The following is a 20,515-nucleotide window of genomic DNA, read 5'->3' on the forward strand; positions in this document are numbered from 1 at the left end:
TAATGGCTTGGTTGTAATGCAGCCATTGGATGGCGGGGCTGAGGCTTGAAGGTTGTTGAAGAGGCAGGATCAGTGTATCATGTGATCACATCTTGTGCACTGTTGGGCAATGCCATCAACACACACTTTCAGACATGGAATCGGCAAATGGCCAGTGGTTAACTGCATTTTTAAAAATCCTTATAACAGACTTGGAGCCGCTGCTGCTGGCTTGGCGGTGTTGGTCCTGTTGTTTGTGTGCCGGCCGGTTGTTTTGGAGGCTGTCTGTGAAAGTCAGCGGATGTGATTGGATGTGTGTGAATGTGAGATGTGTCACCCTGCTGAGAGGTTGACTTAAGGACAGGGTGAGGCTTTGGATTTCTGTCTCTCTCTCTGTCCCCCTCTCTTTCTCTCACCCTCTCCCCCCCTCTCTCGCTCTCTCTGTCCCCCTCTCTTTCTCTCACCCTCTCCCCCCTCTGTCTCTCTCTCTGATCTCACTCTCTCTCAATCTCTCTGTCTTTCTAAATCTCTCACTTTTACTCATGCTTTTTCTGTCTTGCTTTCTCTTTCTCTCTCTTTGTGTTTTTCTCTTCTCCCTCTCTCTGATCTCACTCCTGTCTCTCTCCTCTCTCCACAGATGAAAGGAAGATCAGATTGAGCGCCCGCAGACCTGTCCTACCGCTTCGCTGTTTTCCTGGAGTTGGATTTGGGAGAGCGCGTCGAACCCGCAGCCAGAGCCGCCGCCCCCCCGTCTCCTGAGCCCTCCCCCTTCCCCCAGAGCCTGCGTCAGACCAGCGACCGCCTGGGACACGCCCACACCCTCGCCCAGCCCCGCCCCCCGCCGCCAGCATGGTGCTATCACAAAGGCAACGAGACGAACTGTGAGTGTCTCTTTATCTCAGATTACCGGCCAGCTTTATGGCCGCCTTAAAGTCAGATATGTTTTTAAAAAAACATAAGAATCACACTTGCCCTTTGACCTTTGTGCTCTGCTGTCCCATGTTGTTGCTTTTCCTGCTGGTGAAAACGACGCCCTCGTCCTCGGGCACACTGTCGCCCGAATCGCCCTTAAGCCGTGACGGTCAGCTTTAGCACGTTAGCTTCTGCATGTGTTTGCAAACACTGAGAAGAAAGAGCAGTCTTTGCCAGCCATGGCATTGATGATCTTTAATCAGCCATTTCAGGCCGTCGAATCAGAGCCAACTCAACGCACAGGTTAATACCTGTTATGTCACGCCAATACCTGCTTGGTTTAGTGGTGGCCAGCATGTAGCTGTTCTGCAGCATTTCCACTGAAGGTTTTCCCTGGCTTATGGAATGGCTCGGGTAGTACGAGCAATGCCGGATCTGCTTAGCGCCCCCTCTGGCCAGGTGGTCAAATTACATGCTGAAATAAATAAAGCAAATGATGAAATAAACTGAATGTGGACCTTTGGTCCTGGATAAACACTGGGGGAAGCGGCTAGCTAAAGATCGTTGCTGTCTATGGCCGGTATGCTGGATGTGCTGGCTAAGCGTGGATGTTTCATTACTATCTATCTAATGAATAAGGTAACTGATTAAAGCTGACGTCATGGCGTGGCCCTTAGTACCTGTGGTTACACTTCATGGTGCATCTCGCCCGATGTGGATGTCCTGTGTGCCTCCACAGTGGGGGAAACCACCTCTCATTTCAGTTTTATTGAACCTGGTGGGGGTGGGGCAAAGGGGGGGGGGGGTCGTAGCCAATCGGTGAGCTCGGCCTGAGCCTCAACCACTCATTATTGATCATGCCCACCAGTGTCCCCTTTAATTGCCAGCTCTGGGTATTGATCCTGTCTGCCTGGTGTATTGATTATGGCTATCGGTGTCCTCTGACTGTCCCCGCCCCCAGCACGCCGCGTGCCACGCCAATGACAGGAAGCGCTGGCAGCTCTAATCCCGGGTCGGTCACCTGGGAGGGGGCGGGGTGGGGGGGGTCATGTCCATCATAAAGAGCGTCTCTATGCAGCGCTGTGTCTACACAGCATCTGGGTCCCTTCCACTAGTGACAGAATTACTTGTAGTAACTGATAAGCTTTAAGCCAAACTTATTAGATCAGGGCCACCATTTGGAAATAGGAATTTTTTTAAGCCCCACCCCCACATATATACACACCCTGCGCTGTGCCTTTTTACTTGAGCCCCCCCCCCCTCCCCAGGGCATAGGCCCCCACTTTGGGAACCACTGTTTAAAGCCGTTCATCCTTATTTATACACACGCAGGATGTCATGTTCATATATTGCACACACAGTAGGTGGACAGGGCTGGCCTGTGTGTTTCCATGGAGACACAGGAGGAGATGTCTGTGTAAGAGCCCCTTTATGATGCCTCCTGTAACTGACCTCTGACCTTTGACCTGGCACACAGGAAGGGGCACGTGCCCCCGGGGCGGCGTGTCTGTGGGCGCGATAACTCCGCGTCGCCCCAGGAGCGGGGGATCGATGGGAGACGGGACGAGCTGCTTCTGTGGGCTTAATGAAAACCCGCCAGGTCCCCAGGCCAGGATCTGGGGTTTAATCTGGCCCGTTTGTGATTTCGGTGCTGTCTCTATACCCTCTGACCCCCAGGAGGGGCGACCGAGGGACGGAGGGAGGGAGGGCAGGGGCAGGGATTGGCCCTTAACCAGGATTTAATTCCACATTGCGCGGGGGGGGGGCAGCATGCACATCAGTATGCATTAGAGCCCGGACATTGTAAAGGAACCCGTTTAAGGTTTGAGGCGGTTGGCTCTTTTTAAGTGAAGCTGCAGACTCAGCAGTACTGTGGGATTTGCAGTGCTGGTCCAAAGGAGAGATGAGTGTTCTGCATTCTCCCCCCGTCACCCGGTCTAATCCCGCTCTGCTCGTCAGGTCTGCCAGGCCTCGCCCGAGCTGCAGTTACAGCACAGAAAAGTCTGAAAGGAAGTTTCCGAACTTTCACAAGCATGAATTTTTAAAAGTGTGGTGCACCCTGTAACTGGAGACTCTGGATGGACTTCTCTGTCTCTCAGGGCAAGGAGAGGCAGGGCTGACCAGCTGGCCATCGCGCCCATCAGATAGCCCCGCCCCCTCGGCCCGTCTTCCCTATTCAGGCTCCGCCCAGTGACGCTCACGGTGACAGTTTAAGGGCTCAGTGAACACACTGCCTTTCCTGTGGTGAATTATTTATTACTGAGGAATTTTCCACAGAAATGTAAGGAGCTTGGCTGTCAATCTCTACGAAGCTAAAATATTGGGATAAAATGACTGAACTGACGTTTAAATGAAATGGCGGGCTCTGCCCAGTCCTTCTTGATTTCTCAGAAGCCTGGCCTGCTTACGTAAGACACTGCTTTGTGAATGTAGTCGTGTTTGGGTGTCGTGGCTGAAAAGGCAGCACCCCTTCGCCGCGTGGGTCTGACTACAGGCCACAGACCAGACGGTACTGACACGGCACACGTCCACAGAGACGTTCACCGGGAAATGTCCGCCCATCTCAGATTTTAATATTACTGATTGCAGGTGTGGTCACTGCCTGACCAAAAGCGGTCTTCCACCTGCCAGGATGGAAACCCCTTCCCTGAGAAGGCACTCGCTTTATTAAGCAGTCATATATTGTTTAAATATTTTCTTGCAGTAAAAGAAATAAAGACTGTGGCTGTTTGGCCAGCGGATGTCCTGCCGTGACGGTCGCTTGTGTGTGTCTGTGTCTGTGTCTGTGTCTGTGTCTGTCGGCTAGGGAAGTGGTAACGTGATAATCTCCTGTCTATCCTGTACGTGTGATAGACTGACCCCTGCTGGCCAGCCAGCATAGGCTGTGGAGGGGAGGAACTCCGCTGGGATTAGACTAAGCCTTGCATCAGCAAGCAGGTCCATTCAGGACGCACGGGTGCTGAATAATTAATTAATCAGCGCTTAATTGTATTTGACAAATTGCTATGACGAGCGATCGGGTTCAGGAATGGGATTAGTGGTAATTGTTTTCCTGGCGATGGCTCATGCTTGCTAACCACATGCAAATTAGCCGTGTTGGTTTATCCAAGATTGTACCGGGCACTGAACGAAGGGTGCTGTGCGCACGTGCGTGTGTGTTGGTTTTAGATTGGTGTTTGGGGGTAATAGGCCGGTTATTGGTAGATGTGATGGGTTGTTGGTTGGTATTTGGGTTTGATAGGTTGGTTGTTGGTTGGTGTTTGGGTGGGGTAGGCTGGTTGTTGGTTGGTGTTTGGTGTTTGGGTGTGATAGGCTGGGTATTGGTAGGTGTTTGGGTGTGTAGTGGTGTTCAGGCCGTGTTGGGCTCCGCAGGCGTTGAGCTCTGATAGGGATCTGTGGATCTGAGTCAGCTGATGGCTGTACGCAGCTTGAGGATGGAGCTCTATTTTTATTCACAGAGGGAGTCTCCTCGTGCCAAACTTCAGACTCCTGCTCTCTCCACACAGGAACAGATCATTCTTGTGCAGAGTACAAGATAATACTCGGATAAATAGATTTTAAAAAGATAAATGAACAAGTTAGGATAGAGAAAATTAAAGTGAAGCTAAAGGTCTAAATCCCAGTGGCAATTACAGGACTCGGCTAGACCTAAACTGCCCTCCATTTTAATGCAAATATTATGATGGAGAGACTATTGATCTTTCTGCTGGGAGAGGTGCAGTTTGATCTAAATGCTTTCAGTGTTTAAAGCCAAGGTGCACCAAAAACTGTGAGTTGGCACTGAGTCATATCTTTGGGTGTACTGACGGCAAGGACATTACCCCAGAGCAGTGACGAGTTCCTGGTTAAAACCCAGTCTGTACTTTCTTGTCTTTTGTTCAGCTGGCCAGCAGACAATCTCATACAGCCTGACTTTTTGTACGTCATTAGAAAGGGGGGGGGGGGGGGATATCTTAATGTGGAATGTAATGAGAACGAGAGAAGAATTCTTGGAAGGTGAGCCAGGATGGGTGAAGTCAGCTGGATAGCGAGATGTTAGCGATATGCTAGCGATATGTTAGCGATACGCTGGCCTGCATGCGCGGGTCCTCCAGCTCTTGAGCTGTACGATCTGGCCGCTGAAAGGGCTCAAACAAACCGCCGTCTTGTGTTCTGTCTGGAATGCGGAGCCTGGGGTGTGTGGATTCGGTGTGCTCTGTTGGGGTGATGCCTCCCCCTCCCCCCAGTGCGTAGTGTCAGCTCCCTGCTCGTCCTTCAGGGGGCGCAGGGGCTGGTACCCCCATATCCACCCCGCGCTTCACCGCAGCCCTGCCCTACCCCCCCCCCCCCCCCCCGGGGAGATGTAGCTCCAGCAGCGCTGCGAGCTCGGCGCTCAGCGCTGGGCAGGTCCAGTCTGCTGTAAGGGAGAGTCCCCACAGAGCGGCTCTTGTTTAGGGGTGATTCTTCAGCGGAATGCGACTTGCTGTGCGTACGGGGGGGGGGGGGTAATCTAACGCTTCCTGCTCCAGCGCTCTCCCGCGTGGGGGGGTCCTGCAGGGCGGGGCGGCCCGTCTTATTCTGGCGGCTGACAGCGGAACAAAGCCCAGCCGCTAAGCACGCCCCCGCCCCCCTCCCCAGCCCCCCCTCCCCTCCCCTCCTTGCAGGGGTCCTAGACAGGCGGGGGTGGGGGGCTGGGGAGGGGGGCAGAGTAAATCTCCTTAAGGTGGCTGTCTACGGGCCCGTGTGGGACATCTGGCACAACAAATGTCTCGCAGCGTGCGAGCACGCGTGTCCAGGTCCCCGCGCCGGGGAGAGCTGTCACTTGTCGACACGCCTGTCGCCGTGGCAACAAGCGTAGGGGTTGCTGGAGGAAGGGGCTGCATTGGGGTTTGTGTTCTCTCTCTCTGGAGTCCCCTGCTCCAGGTTGGGTGGGGGGGGGGGGGCAGGGCGTGTTGAATGGGCTGTTTTGGGGTTAGTGATATTGGTGTTCTCTCTGGACCCTCCTGTTCCAGGTGAGGGGGGGGGGCTGAATTCTCCTGCTGCTGCAGTTTACAAATCCCACTCAATTTCCTGCTGATCTGATCCTGACTGGGAGGCTTTATTTAAACTTATTCTAAGCTCCTCCGTAGAGCAGAGGGATGAACCACGTGTCTGTCTGTCTGTGTGTGTGTGTGTGTGTGTGAGAGAGAGACTGCGTGTATACCATGTGCCCTGTGGTCCTGTGCGATACGGCCTGTCTGTTTGAGAGCGGATCATGAGTCCAGTGACGGGACCGTAATCCTGCTTTGCTGCTCTCCTGAAGAGAGGGCTGATCAGACCCGGCCTGCCGATCAGTGTGGACCTGCAGAGCTGAGACTGTGACCTTACACACACACACACACTGCATTACCATACACACTCCTCATGCACCGTCATATGACACACACACACACTGCATTACCATACACACTCCTCATGCACCTCCATGATGGTCCTGCTGGTCTCTGGATGAGTGTCTACCACATTGGTACCACTAATATCACCACTGATGAGAGAAACCGTTAAACTGATATGAGTGTCTGTCACTTAACTACCACTCTACTATCACAGCTGCCCCCTGATGCCAGGTCTAATGCTAGTGCTACTACCACTACTACAATTACTGCCAGCACTAGTGTAATGACACGTGTAGACAGAAGGGTGCACATACCAGACCTGGGTTAAATACTTTATTTGGAAAGCCGTAGACACCGTTGCAGTTCCCTCAGATTACTACTTCAAAGGAAACATCTCCTTTCACCCGTATTTAGGCCAGAGTTCCTCTTGCACATGACTGTGTTTGGGTAGATAATGTTTTTAGCTGAGCACTCTGGCATGTGCAGGGGGGTTTTTGAAATGCTATCGGCTCATTGGGAGGTGAAAGTATGTGAGGTATGTGTGTGTGTGAGCCGGTTCTGCTGCTGAGGTGGTTTATGAGGACCTGGGTCCCCCGTACGGCTGCAGAGTGCTTTACTGACCGTGGCCTGGGAATGACAGCGGTTACGGACCAGCCCACGGACACAGCCCACGGACACGACCCACCGGGACACAGCCCCACCGGGACACAGCCCCACCGGGACACAGCCCCACCGGGACACAGTCCTACTGGGGGACACAGCCCCACCGGGACACAGCCCCACCGGGACACAGCCCCACCGGGACACAGGCCACTGGGACACAGCCCCACCGGGACACAGTCCACCGGGACACAGCCCCACCGGGACACAGCTGTGCTGAATCACAGGGAGGCTCTGGAGTGGGGCCGTTTGGGAGCGGGGTGTTTGGGTGTTTGGCTGGGCCGGTGTGTTACTGATTCAGGCTCTGATGGTCTCGCTCTGGCCTTGCTGTGCACTCTGGGAATAATGAATGCGGTGGAAGATTCTGGTGAACGGTCCTTCGCTGGGCGTTCCTCCCAGACCGAGTCTCGCGGTGCGTCTGCAGATCACTGAGCTGGGTTGGGCTCATTTGGGCAACGTTAAGGTTGTTTTGCTTATCTGAGTGTGAAAGAAGTTTCGGTCCTGTATGGAGTATATTCTATGGTGCCATAGACGTCAGAGGCGGAGTGTGACCCTGCCGCCAGGGTCGCTGTCGTAACTGTCTCTGTGATGTCATAGTAGGGGAGGAGGCAGGGTGTCAGCTGATTGGTTAGAATGCAGCTGGTCTTGTTTGTTTGAAATCTTCTGGCTCGCTTGCATTCCCAGTTTGTTTTTGCCATTTCCAGAGCCACACCTTCAGCCAAGTAACGCTGTTGCTATGGTGAAAGGGCTGTTTTTTTTCTTTGTTTCTTTCTGTCTTTCTTTCCCCCAATAAAGCCCTACTGGTCTCCCCTTCTCGGCAAAGGTTACGATCTTCCTAAGAAAAGGGGGTGAGTTTGAACATGAGCAGTGACATCACGTGCTAAATATAGACCGGCAGCCAGCTCATAAAATATTCATTCTTTGGAGAGACAAACGGACCCGTTGCATGCTCACGCACACTCTCTCTCACACACACACTCACACACACTCTCTCACACACACACACACACGCACACTCTCTCACACACTCACACACTCTCTCTCACACACTCTCACACACACTCACACACTCTCTCTCACACACACACCCCACACCACACACACACACACTCTCTCTCACACACCCACACACACACCACACACTCTCTCTCACACACTCACCACACACACACACACACTCTCTCCACCCCACCACACACACTCACACACTCTCTCTCACACACTCACACACACTCACACACTCTCTCACACACACACACACTCACACACTCTCTCTCACACACTCACACACACACTCACACACTCTCTCTCACACACACACACACACGCGTGCGCGCACGCACGCACACACACACTCATGCACACTCTCTCTCACACACGCGCGTGCACACACACTCTCTCAAACACACACACACACACACACACAGGCGCGCGCGCACACACACGCATTCTCTCACACACACGCACACTCTCTCTCACACACACACACACACACACACACACACACTCAGGTGTGTGAGCAGTGCAGACAGGCCCTAGCGGGAGAGCGATACAGAGAGAGAGGGAGAGCGAGAGCGCGTGGAGCGGGCGGCGGCTCAGAGGGTGATGTAATGCTGACCCCGCCCTGTTCTGGCTGCATTGTTCTCGGCGCGCTGGCTGCGGCGCTGCCGGGCCGCTCGCCAGAGCCGTCTCCGAGGGAGCCGCAGCCGTGGCAACCGTCGCCGGGCCGGCGGGTTCGGTAGCGGCTCTGCAGTGGTCCCCGGTGATGGGCCGGCGCGTGCAGTGCCTGTAATAGCCGGTGCCTCTCTCTCAGAGCGCCTGGGAGTGAAGGAACGGGTCCCCGTGACGCCTGACGGGCAGCGGGAGGGAGACATGACCACTTGGTGGCGCTGTGCGGGCCGGTGTTGGTCTGAAGGTGCTGTAGCTGTAGTGCGCTGTCAGGCTCTGCGGATGGGGCTCTGTCTGTCTCTCTCTCCCAGCCCACTCCGCTCGTCTGTCTGTGGGCTGGTTTCCATGGGAACCAGAGCATGGCAGCCCTGCCGGTACATCTGCCTGTCGGTGTTTCAGTGAGTGAGCCAGTGTGACTGAGCGCCTGAGTGTGTGTATGTGTGTGAGTGGGTGTGTGTGTGTGTGTGTGTGAGAGCTGTAGTCTTAATATTGCTAGTCTCTGGTAGTCCCCCCATTCTGCTGTTAATGTTGCACACACACAGAATCAGCGGAGTTTCCTCACACCCCAGTAGGCTTAGCCAGCATGAGGCCTTCACCCCCAGCCCCAGAAAAACAGAGAAGCAGCCCTCCCGTCTGTCAGACTGTGACCTTCAGATACCCTCCCCTGTAATCACCAGCCTTCCCTCCTGCTGCTGCCTTTGGGTGAGTGGTGCTCCTCAGGGGGTTTGGGGTGTCTGGCTGGAGCCCACTTTCCCCCACGCTGGGGCCTGTTAGGAATGGGGTCAGACAGGGAGGCTTCATGAGTCCCAGAATGGGTGGAGCTACCATATCAGCAACCGTCAGTCAGCCACTGTTGTCAACCAATCATTGGCCCTAATGACATTGTGCTCTATCTTCCCTGTGCTTTGGCTTGCTCTCTTTTGGGACAAGCATCTGTTGGATCGTGCCGAACAGGCAGGCATTGTGGGGACTCGCTGGTCCCGTACAGGGTGCAGGCATTGTGGGGACTCGCTGGTCCCGTACAGGGTGCAGGCATTGTGGGGACTCGCTGGTCCCGTACAGGGTGCAGGCATTGTGGGGACTCGCTGGTCCCGTGACAGGGTGCGGCATGTGGGGACTCGCTGGTCCCGTACAGGGTGCAGGCATTGTGGGGACTCGCTGGTCCCGTACAGGGTGCAGGCATTGTGGGGACTTCGCTGGGTCCCGGTCACAGGGTGCAGGCATTGTGGGGACTTCGCTGGTCCCGTACAGGGTGCAGGCATTGTGGGGACTCGCTGGTCCCGTACAGGGTGCAGGCATTGTGGGGACTCGCTGGTCCCTGTACAGGGTGCAGGCATTGTGGGGACTCGCTGGTCCCGTACAGGGTGCAGGCATTGTGGGGACTCGCTGGTCCCGTACAAGGGTGCAGGCATTGTGGGGACTCGCTGGTCCGTACAGGGTGCAGGCATTGTGGGGACTCGCTGGTCCCGTACAGGGTGCAGGCTTGTGGGACTCCTGGTCCGTACAGGGTGCAGCTGGGGCGCTGTCCCGTACAGGGTGCAGGCATTGTGGGGACTCGCTGGTCCCGTACAGGGTGCAGGCATTGTGGGGACTCGCTGGTCCCGTACAGGGTGCAGGCATTGTGGGGACTCGCTGGTCCCGTACAGGGTGCAGGCATTGTGGGGACTCGCTGGTCCCGTACAGGGTGCAGGCATTGCGGGGACTCGCTGGTCCCGTACAGGGTGCAGGCATTGGGGGACTCGCTGGTCCCGTACAGGGTGCAGGCATTGGGGACTCGCTGGTCCCGTACAGGGTGCAGGCATTGGGGACTCGCTGGTCCCGTACAGGGTGCAGGCATTGTGGGGACTCGCTGGTCCCGTACAGGGTGCAGGCATTGTGGGGACTCGCTGGTCCCGTACAGGGTGCAGGCATTGTGGGGACTCGCTGGTCCCGTACAGGGTGCAGGCATTGTGGGGACTCGCTGGTCCCGTACAGGGTGCAGGCATTGTGGGGACTCGCTGGTCCCGTACAGGGTGCAGGCATTGTGGGGACTTGCTGGTCCCGTACAGGGTACAGGCATTGTGGGGACGCGCTCGTCCCGTACAGGGTGCAGGCATTGTGGGGACTCGCTCGTCCCGTACAGGGTGCAGGCATTGTGGGGACGCGCTGGTCCCGTACAGGGTGCAGGCATTGTGGGGACGCGCTGGTCCCGTACAGGGTGCAGGCATTGTGGGGACTCGCTCGTCCCGTACAGGGTGCAGGCATTGTGGGGACTCACTGTGTGCTACTTCAGCCCAGCAGTGTGATTAAGGGCCCAAACATACACACTTTACTGCGTGGAGATGGATGGATGAAGGGTAGTGAATGGTGAGTATGTGACTGAGTGATTTTGTGTGGTTGCAAGGCTGACTCTCTGCTTGCTGCTTGTGTGTCTGTGTGTGTTTGTGCATGTGTGTGAGAGATCTTTTGATGTTGTGTGTTAGTAAGGTTAGGAGTATGTGTTGGGAAGATGTGTGGACGTGTGTGCGTATGGTAGAGCGTGCGTGTGTGTGGTTTTGCGAGTGAAGCAGACGAGTGGGGCAGACTGAAATATGCAGGATCTTGCGTTTCAGTAAGGAGAGACAGCGAGGCTCTGATCTGATTTCATTAGCCTGTCTCCTTATTACTGAGCCTGCAGAATGGACACAGTGTGCTGTAATCGTGTCTGATTCCCTTCCTGTTCTACACTCTAACCCAATGAGCTCGCAGCTCAGCTGTGACATCACTAGCTGAAGTTCTGGGTGTAAAGCTGACTCAGAGCAAACAGGTGCAGCACACATGGAACTCTGTGTCCACTTCCTGATCGTCCCGCGCAGGCAGAAGCAGGGCGGTTTGACGCACGGGATTTGCATTCCGTTGGGCTCGATTAGGCGTCATGGAAACGCCGCGGTTGATGGCGGTATCCCAGACAGCCGTGAGAACGCCTCCTCTCCCCTGAACGCGGGATCCGCTCGGCTGGCTGAGCTCCGGAGGGTCCTGGGCTGGAGTGTGTTGTGTTATAACCCAGCTCCAGCGCCAGAACGTCTCCCGCAACGCTGCTGCAGTGCAGAGCCACTGCTGTAACGCTGAGAAAACACTCCAGGAACATTGTGGGGACGTTTAGCACTAGCTGGGTCCGAGCTAGCAGGGGCTGCAGTCTATAGGGGGGGGTCTGTGAACCGAACTCGTGAGAACGGCCCTGTTATTTACCTGCCCCAGGCAGCGCCCGTGGTTGCCAAATCCTCAGCTAAACCCCCCCCTCCCGGTCTGTGGCCGGTTGGTACCTGTGATCAGCAGTCAGCCAGGGAGCTAATTATGGCCTCTCTCTCTCTCTTTGTTTTGCAGAAATCGAGCGATAGCCGATTACCTCCGCTCCAACGGCTACGAAGAGGCCTACTCTGTGTTCAAGAAGGAGGCCGAGCTGGACATGGTACGTTTCCCACAATCCCCCCTGCTCGCGTCCGCTAAATTCAGCTGTTTCTGTGCAGCGTTTTTTTTGTTTTGTTTTATTTTTATAGGCACTGTCACGAAGGCACTTTAGAGAGAAACTGAAATTAGGACCCCCTTAACCCCCTGGAACAGCCAGCGGGGGGGGTCAGACGTGCCCTGCAGTGGGGGGGGGGGAGCGTAGCGGCCCGGCACAGGGCCCCTGAGGCGTGCCAGCCGTTACCGTGACGACGGCGCTCTGATGTAATTGTGCCGTGCGTGACGGCCGGGGCATGCTGGCGGTTTGGAGACGCTCAGCCGTGATTGGGCGAAACACGCTGGAGGCGCACGCCTAGATCCCTCTGCTCAGGGTTCCCACGGACGGGCGGACTGACGGACGGACAGGGAAGGGGTCCGGTGGGACAGACTGACACGCTGGTTTGGGTTCTGCTCTCTGATTGCGTGAGAGGGGGCTGTTGGGGGTGTGGGGTGAGGGGGAGGACGTGTGAGTGTGACTGGGGGGGGGGGCACGATCAAACCTTAATTTCCTTTCTGGTGGAGAGCTGATGAATTATAGATCAGACCTGGAGATGGAGATGCACCCTGACAAGCACATATCTCTCTCTGTCTCTCTCACACTCTCTCTGTCTCTTTCTGTGTCTCTTTCTGTGTGTCTTGCACTCTCCATCTCTCTCAAATGTTCAAATTCAGAATGCTTTATTGGCATATTTTGAAATGCATATTGCTACTGATCAGAATAATAACATGATGACAGGAGTAACAATAAATATTAAGATTAAAATATCAGACATGAATTCTGTCTCTCTCTCTCTCTCTCTCTCTCTCTCTCTCTCTCTCTCTCCCTCTCTCTCTGAAGGAGCTGTATGATAATGTGTCATTAAGGGCTTCTTCACTGGCTGAGGTCCGGTCTCTTTGTTCCTGGTTGGGTGAATGTCGGGATAAGGGGAAGGTGGGGTGGGGGGTTTGTTTTATAACTCAGGGGTGAAACTTCAAATTAAGGAAGGAGTTTTTTTCTCACCTGCCAAACAGAGCCCCCCACACACTCTGAGCCCCCCAAATGTGCTCACGCGCACACACACACACACACACACACCCACACAACACACACACACACACACACACACACACACACACCCACCACACACCCCACACACACCACACACACGCACACACACACACACACCACACACACGCACGCACACACACGAACACGCACACACACACGCGCACACACACACGCACGCACACACACCCACACACACACACACACACACACCCACACACACACCCACACACACACACACACACACGCACACACACACACACACACCCACACACACGCACGCACACACGCACGCACGCACACACGCACGCACACACACACACGCACGCACACACACACACGCACGCACACACACCCACACACACACACACACACTCACACACACACGCACACGCAGGCGGCAGGTGGCAGTTGTACCCCTCGTTGCTCTGGCACTGGGAGGGGCTCTGCTCTGTTGCCTGGGCAACTGCCACTCCATATGCCCCCTCCCGCCCGGCCAGGTCTCCTCATTGCCCTGGCAACGCTTCCACGGCAACGCACCGGCCGCGCCCACCTCACGCGTCCCGTCTCCGCCGCTCCCGGTCAGCCGCGGCGTTGGGACAGCTTTAGCAGTCTCTCTGCTGTCTGAGCCAATCAGGGCCCAGCTCAGTGTGCTGTAAATGTCTGAGCCAATCAGGGCCCAGCTCAGTGTGCAGGCCCAGCGGCCCACGCTCCTGTGTGCTGTAAATGTCTGGGCCAATCAGGGCCCAGCTCAGTGTGCTGTAAATGTCTGAGCCAATCAGGGCCCAGCTCAGTGTCCGGGCCCAGCAGCCCACGCTCCTGTGTGCTGTAAATGTCTGGGCCTTTTGCAGAGTGGACTGTGTGTTTTTAGAGCTAATGCACTGCAAGCCTCTGAAAGCAGCTCTGATGCGTGTGCCTGTGCCCCAGTGCTGAGGTGCTCAGCAGCAGATCGTCTCGTCTTGATGACACGTTTCAGTGTGTGGTGTAGTGTTCTCTCTCTCTGAGGGCCAGCTTGATTGGTTGATCGTGCCTGTGTTAGCGGTGTTGGTGGGTAGATAGTGTTCTCTCTCTCTGAGGGCCAGCTTGATTGGTTGATCGTGCCAGTGTTAGCGGTGTTGGTGGGTAGATAGTGTTCTCTCTCTCTGAGGGCCAGCTTGATTGGTTGATCGTGCCAGTGTTAGCGGTGTTGGTGGGTAGATAGTGTTCTCTCTCTCTGAGGGCCAGCTTGATTGGTTGATCGTGCCAGTGTTAGCGGTGTTGGTGGGTAGATAGTGTTCTCTCTCTCTGAGGGCCAGCTTGAGTGGTTGATCGTGCCAGTGTTAGCGGTGTTGGTGGGTAGATTGGCTCTGATGAACGGGGACAGGTTTGCCCCCTCCGCTCTGGTTTTCGTAGGGTGGGGGTGGGGTGGGGGTGTCCGGACGGCCGAACAGCCGGACGGCCAGTCGTCTCCCCTGCAGGGGCCAGCAGGAGGCGGCGGTGGCGGCGGGCTCTGATTGGCCGGGAGAGTGAGAGCCTGACTCCCAGCATTCCCGGGGTCGTGGATCACCAGCCGGCCGGCAGAGGGGGGGTTGGGGGGAGGCGGTGGGTGTAGGAGGGGGGCGGGGGTTTCCGCCCCAGCGGGTCGGGGGCTAATCTGCACGGCTGGTCTGCAGGCTGCAGGAGATTAGGCCATGTGAGGGGATTAAACCCCCCGACACCGCCCCCCAGCCTCGAACCCTGTCCCGGGACCCGCGGACCCGCCCTCCTCCCAGCCCTCATCCGCTCCTATCCCAGTTTCTGCCCCCTCTCATTTTCCTCTGTCCCTTTCTCTCTGTTCCCCTCTTTCTCCACTTCTCTTCACCCCTCTCTCTTAAAAATAGTCCACCAAGCTCCCATCTTCTTTTTAAAATAACTCTGATGATGTGTGTGAAAGCATAAATCATCCAGCTGTTTTTGTTTTCAGTGTTTTTCAATGTTCAGTCCCTCCCTGTCTCTCTCCTGACCCCCTTTCTGCCTCTGGCTCTCTCTCTCTCCCCCTCTCTCTCTTCCCCTGCCCTCTCTGTTTCTCTATCCCTTTGGCCCTGTCTGTAAAGAAGCCCAGAGCTGCTTGTGTTCCTGGTGTTCTCCGCCTGACGCAGTGACTGCAGGGGGAGTTGTAATCGAGCGTTTTATCAGCGTGTCATCTGTGCGTGTGAAATGTCTTTCCCCGCGTCTCTCCTGTTCATGCTGACAGCGTTTCTGTGTCTGCTCTGTCCTCTCTCCTCTCTCCAGCGCGGTCACCTCCTCCTTACGAGGGCTTGTTTTCATCCGGACCTGTGCTGGCATGGGATAAACGCTCGTTTGTGTCGAGACAAATAAAAAGCCTGTACCGTAGAATCGCCCTGGTTCCGCCCTGTTTGAGCCCTGAAAGGCTCTTTCTCATGTGTGTCTGAGTTAAAAATAAACGCGTCTCTCCTGCTCTGCTCTGCTCCCCTCAGAATGAAGAGCTAGATAAGAAGTACGCCGGCCTTTTGGAGAAGAAATGGACCTCAGTCATCAGATTACAGAAGAAGGTTTGTAGCTGTGCGAGCGTGCGTCACGTTTAGCCTGGGCCTCTGCACTGATCTCCTCTCCTGATGCATCACAGTTTGATCCGCTCCAGGTTTTAGTAGAAGCCTGTTAGCGCACTGAGTGTCAGCCTCCTGTTGGTGGCGCTAACCTGCTTTAAGGGAAGACCTGGACTGGCTCAAAGCTCTGTCCAGGAGGAGAGCTGGGACCATGTCTGCAGTTTCCTCTGGATCTGATGGTACGGGGTCTCCCACCCCTGGTCCTGAGGGCGGCTACAGTGTTCTGCTGTAGCCAGTTTAGAACCAGTAGACCTGGAATCATCTGCATTCACCCTTTGAAGAGCAGGCTTGAATAGAACAGTCAGTGTTCCAGAACTCCACTGCTTTCAGTCACCGGCAGTGATTGTGACATCAGCATTAGAATGTTCAGCTAAGAACATTCTAATCACTCATTTGTGACCTCACAGTTTAAAGGCTGAATTGATCTATTAAATGCTGACTGATAGCAGAAACCAGCCAAAGCTGGTCTGCGTTTGATTGGGGCCTGGAGCCTGGTTTATGACACAACCTCTGCACCCAGCTGCGGAGGCCGGAGTGTTTCCTGGGCGGGTGATAAAGGGGGCGTGAGCGTGTGGAGCGCCGTGTCGGCGGCTATCCGCTACCGGGAAGCGCTGCAGTTCAGCAGCGCGGAGCCGATTATCTGAGGAGCTGAAGATGGCGTTTGATTGGAGCCTCAGCGCTCAGACGCCCGGTAACCGAGCCACAGAGCGGGGGCGGCGGGGCTTAGCGGCGCTCGGAGGCCTCGATATCCCATAAACCCCGGGCTCAGAGCCTCTCAGGGCGGGTGGCTGTTAAGAACAGGATTAACCCGGACCCCAGCGCTCGTCTGACCTCCCGCACTGCTCAGGATTCTTATCTGGATTCCTCTCGCCCCCCAATCCCCCCCCCCTCCCCAGCCAGGAGCTGCATCCTGTTTTGGTGGCAGAAACACACTGTTGTGTTCCAGTGGCTGAGGGGCTCTTAGATATGTGGGTTACCTGCTGTGACTGACGGGTCCACAGCTCCTGTCCCGTTGCTGTTAGCTGCTTTTCCTCCAGCCAGTTACCCCCTGGCTTTTCACTCAAATGATGATCCTCTGCCCTCCGTGCAGGTGATGGAGCTGGAGTCCAAGCTGAACGAGGCGAAGGAGGAGATCACTCTGGGGGGGCCCATCGGGCAGAAGCGGGACCCCAAGGAGTGGATCCCGCGCCCCCCAGAGAAGTACGGTCTGAGCGGCCACCGCAGCCCCGTCACCCGCGTCATCTTCCACCCCGTCTTCAGCGTCATGGTGTCTGCCTCCGAGGACGCCACCATCAAGGTGCGGCCCGCTCGCCCTCCTCCTCTCCTCTCCCCTCTCTCCTCTCCCCTCTCTCTTCTCTCTCCTCCCGCTCTCTCTCTCCCCTCTCCTCTCTCCTCCCTCTCTCTCTCTCTCTCCTCCTCTCTCTCCCTCCTCTCCTCCCTCTCTCCTCTCTCTCTCTCTCTCTCTCTCTCTCTCTCCTCTCTCTCTCCCCCCTCCGTCTCTCTCTCTCTCTCTCTCTCTCTTGCTCCGGTGCTGGCTGTGTCTCCATACGGGGCTGTTTGTTGTGCAGGGTGTTGCTGAGTCACAGAGAAGCTCAGTGTTCTGCAGGGAGCTCCTCCCCCCAGGACACGCCCGCCTGCGTCAGCTCTGCACCCCCCCTCAGCACACACACTCACGCACGCACCAAACACGCATGCACGCACACCCAGCATGTACACATGCGTACACAAAATATCATCACGTGTGTTTTTGTCTGAGTTATTTATACTCGCATCAGCCAACCCCCCCCCCCCACTGCTCCTCCTCTCAGAGCTGATTTGCACTATTGATTTTTTGTGGAACATAGAAAAGAGATGCTGTCACCAGCCAAATCAGACACACACACACATGCACACACACGCACACACACATACACGCACGCACGCACACACACACACGCACACGCACACACGTACACACAGACACTCGCGCACACAGCACTGCTCTACTTTCAGGGAAGCTGGTCCCACCAACCAATCCGCTTACAGGACACTGCAGCTTCCCTTTCCACACACTAGAGCTGCAGTGTCTGTGCTCGAGACTGAGCTGTGATTGGATAACGCCGGTGCTGTCCTGCTGACCTGGTCATATGGTTAGCCTATGGTCAGACGGCATGCCTCGGGGTTGGGGCTGGGCCCCCTGTGGCCCCCTGCTTCCCCCTGTGGCCCCCTGCAGCCCCCTGTGGCCCCCGGCTCTGAGCCGGTGATGATGGTCTCTATGCAGCTGCTGACATTTGATATTGATCTGCCTTTAAAATGGATCTCCTGGGCTGAGCAACCTTTTCAGCCGTTTGAGCTGTCAAGCCGTGACATCATCGCATTGAAAACGCCTTCAAACGCATTCCTCTCTCTATCTCCATTATTTTATTTCACTCCCTCACCCCCCTCCCCCTTCCCCGTCTGCAACAGCATGCTCCAAATCAGGTTCTGACATCTCAACGATTGAACAAAGAACGGAAACAAAAAAACAGACGAGACAAAAGACTGAGGAGACCTCGAAGGCCAGGATGTCTGTCTGAGTGTGTGGTGAAAAGGCTATTAACAAGACCCCTGCTCTTCAGCCTTCACAGAACTGTCTTCTGGGAAATGTAGTTTCAGTCTTAACAATCAGAATGGACTTTTCATAGTTTGAATATCAGCGCTGCAGTGTTGGAGAAATAAGCTCTGCTTGGTGTCTTTCCCTGTGAAGTGAATAGGGGGTGTATGGATTGGGGCCTGTGCGCGCTACACTGGGGGCGGAGATGATCATTTCTGTCTCGCTGCGAGGCCCAGACTCCCTGCGTGTGTGATGTCATTATTCCAGCCTCCTGCGCAGCGCTGCACTCTGGGAGAAGCCCTTTATCAGGCCCACAGGAGCTGAGAATAACCCTCTTTATTATAAAAACCACTCCCTGCAAATACTACGCCTGGGAGCCGGAGGAACAGACAGAGATCAGAGATTTGTTTTACTTGCTCAGAAAAATATGTATGTATTGCACAAAGAAGTTGTAACAGTGGGCTTTGGTTGTAACAGCAGTTCTGTCTTTGTAAGCATTAAGATCTTAGTCCGTCTGTGGAAGTGTTTTACAGGGGCTGCTTCACATGCATAGAAACGCACCTTTTTTTTTTTTGAACTGCTGGGACACACGCCCTGCAGTCTGAGGGTGCTTTGTCCAGACGTGGGTTGCGGGTTCGATTCCCCTGTGTGGGACCGTGCCGGCAGCCTCGGCCCTCTCCCCTGCCCTCGCCCTCCGCAAGCTGTTGTGCTTTCGCCTGATTGGTCGCCCGTGGAGCCGGCAGACGGGCCTGCTGGGTTCAGCTGTGGGGTTGGGGGGGGGAGGGTGGGCGGGCGGGCGTGTTTGGGATGGTCTGGCTATAGCTGCAGTCTCTCTGGCCTTCTCTCTCTCATGCTGTATTGACAGGACATGCATGTGTGGACTGTGTCAGGTGTGTGGAAATAAATGTACACATGAAAGCAGATGCATTTCACACCAGCAAACACTGTGCAGTGAACCTGACCTTACCAGACCGGTCCACTGGACGGATTTAAAACCAGCAGACGTGGCTGAGACACACACTCCATACCCAGTGCCTTCCTATCTGTGCTGTATGCTGTATATATGATGAATAATGAGAGATGTCTCCTGTACTGTATGTTTAATGAGTAACGTGCAGTGTCCCCCTCCCCCTCCCTCCCCAGGTGTGGGACTATGAGACGGGGGACTTTGAGCGCACGCTGAAGGGACACACGGACTCTGTGCAGGACATCTCCTTCGACCAGACCGGGAAGCTGCTGGCCTCCTGCTCCGCAGACATGACCATCAAACTCTGGGACTTCCAGGGCTTCGAGTGCATCAGGACCATGCATGGTGAGGGGGGGTATCAGGACCATGCATGGTGAGGGGGGGTATCAGGACCATGCATGGTGAGGGGGGGTATCAGGACCATGCATGGTGAGGGGGGGATCAGGACCATGCATGGTGAGGGGGGTATCAGGACCATGCATGGTGAGCGGGGGTATCAGGACCATGCATGGTGAGGGGGGCATCAGGGGGCATCAGGACCATGCATGGTGAGGGGGGTATCAGGGGGCATCAGGACCATGCATGGTGAGGGGGGGGGGCTTCGAGTGCATCAGGACCATGCATGGTGAGGGGGGCATCAGGACCATGCATGGTGAGGGGGGCATCAGGACCATGCATGGTGAGGGGGGGGCGTCAAGACCATGCATGGTGGGGGGGGGGCATCAGGACCCTGCATGGTGACGGGGGGGCATCAGGACCATGCATGGTGAGGGGGGGCATCAGGGGGGCATCAGGACCATGCATGGTGAGGGGGGGGGCTTCGAGTGCATCAGGACCATGCATGGTGAGGGGGGGCATCAGGACCATGCATGGTGAGGGGGGCATCAGGACCATGCATGGTGAGGGGGGGGGCGTCAAGACCATGCATGGTGGGGGGGGGGGCATCAGGACCCTGCATGGTGACGGGGGGGCATCAGGACCATGCATGGTGAGGGGGGGGCTTTGAGTGCATCAGGACCATGCATGGTGGTGGGGGGGCTTTGAGTGCATCAGGACCATGCATGGTGGTGGGGGGACTTTGAGTGCATCAGGACCATGCATGGTGAGGGGGGTTAGGGTAGGCAGTGTGCTGCATAAATCGTCCTCAGGTGTGTGTGTTTAAGCCTCAGTGGTGCTGCCTGCTCCTTATGACAGTGAGAGACAGGCACTGTGGGGTTTAAATGTAAATGCGCACATGGACCTCAGTATAAAGACTCAGATTCCCTAACCCTAACCCTAACCCCCAACCTAACCCTAACCCTCACCCCCCAC

At 55.7% G+C, this 20,515-nt stretch overlaps 1 protein-coding gene across 3 annotated transcripts in view; it reads left to right on the plus strand.

Annotated features, from left to right (window-relative positions):
• LOC135264168 (lissencephaly-1 homolog A) overlaps positions 1-20,515 on the plus strand; it is a 38,673-nt gene that overhangs the window by 10,477 nt on the left and 7,681 nt on the right. For all 3 annotated transcript variants that reach the window (XM_064352877.1, XM_064352879.1, XM_064352878.1), the window contains exons 2-6: positions 617-860; positions 11,916-12,000; positions 15,537-15,611; positions 16,756-16,962; positions 19,381-19,549. In XM_064352877.1, the coding sequence (XP_064208947.1) occupies positions 829-860; positions 11,916-12,000; positions 15,537-15,611; positions 16,756-16,962; positions 19,381-19,549 (568 nt within the window). In that variant the 5' untranslated portion in view covers positions 617-828. The remainder of the gene's footprint in view (positions 1-616; positions 861-11,915; positions 12,001-15,536; positions 15,612-16,755; positions 16,963-19,380; positions 19,550-20,515) is intronic.

The sequence above is a fragment of the Anguilla rostrata genome, chromosome 9 (genome assembly GCF_018555375.3).
Source record: "Anguilla rostrata isolate EN2019 chromosome 9, ASM1855537v3, whole genome shotgun sequence".
In the NCBI taxonomy this organism is placed as follows: domain Eukaryota; kingdom Metazoa; phylum Chordata; class Actinopteri; order Anguilliformes; family Anguillidae; genus Anguilla; species Anguilla rostrata.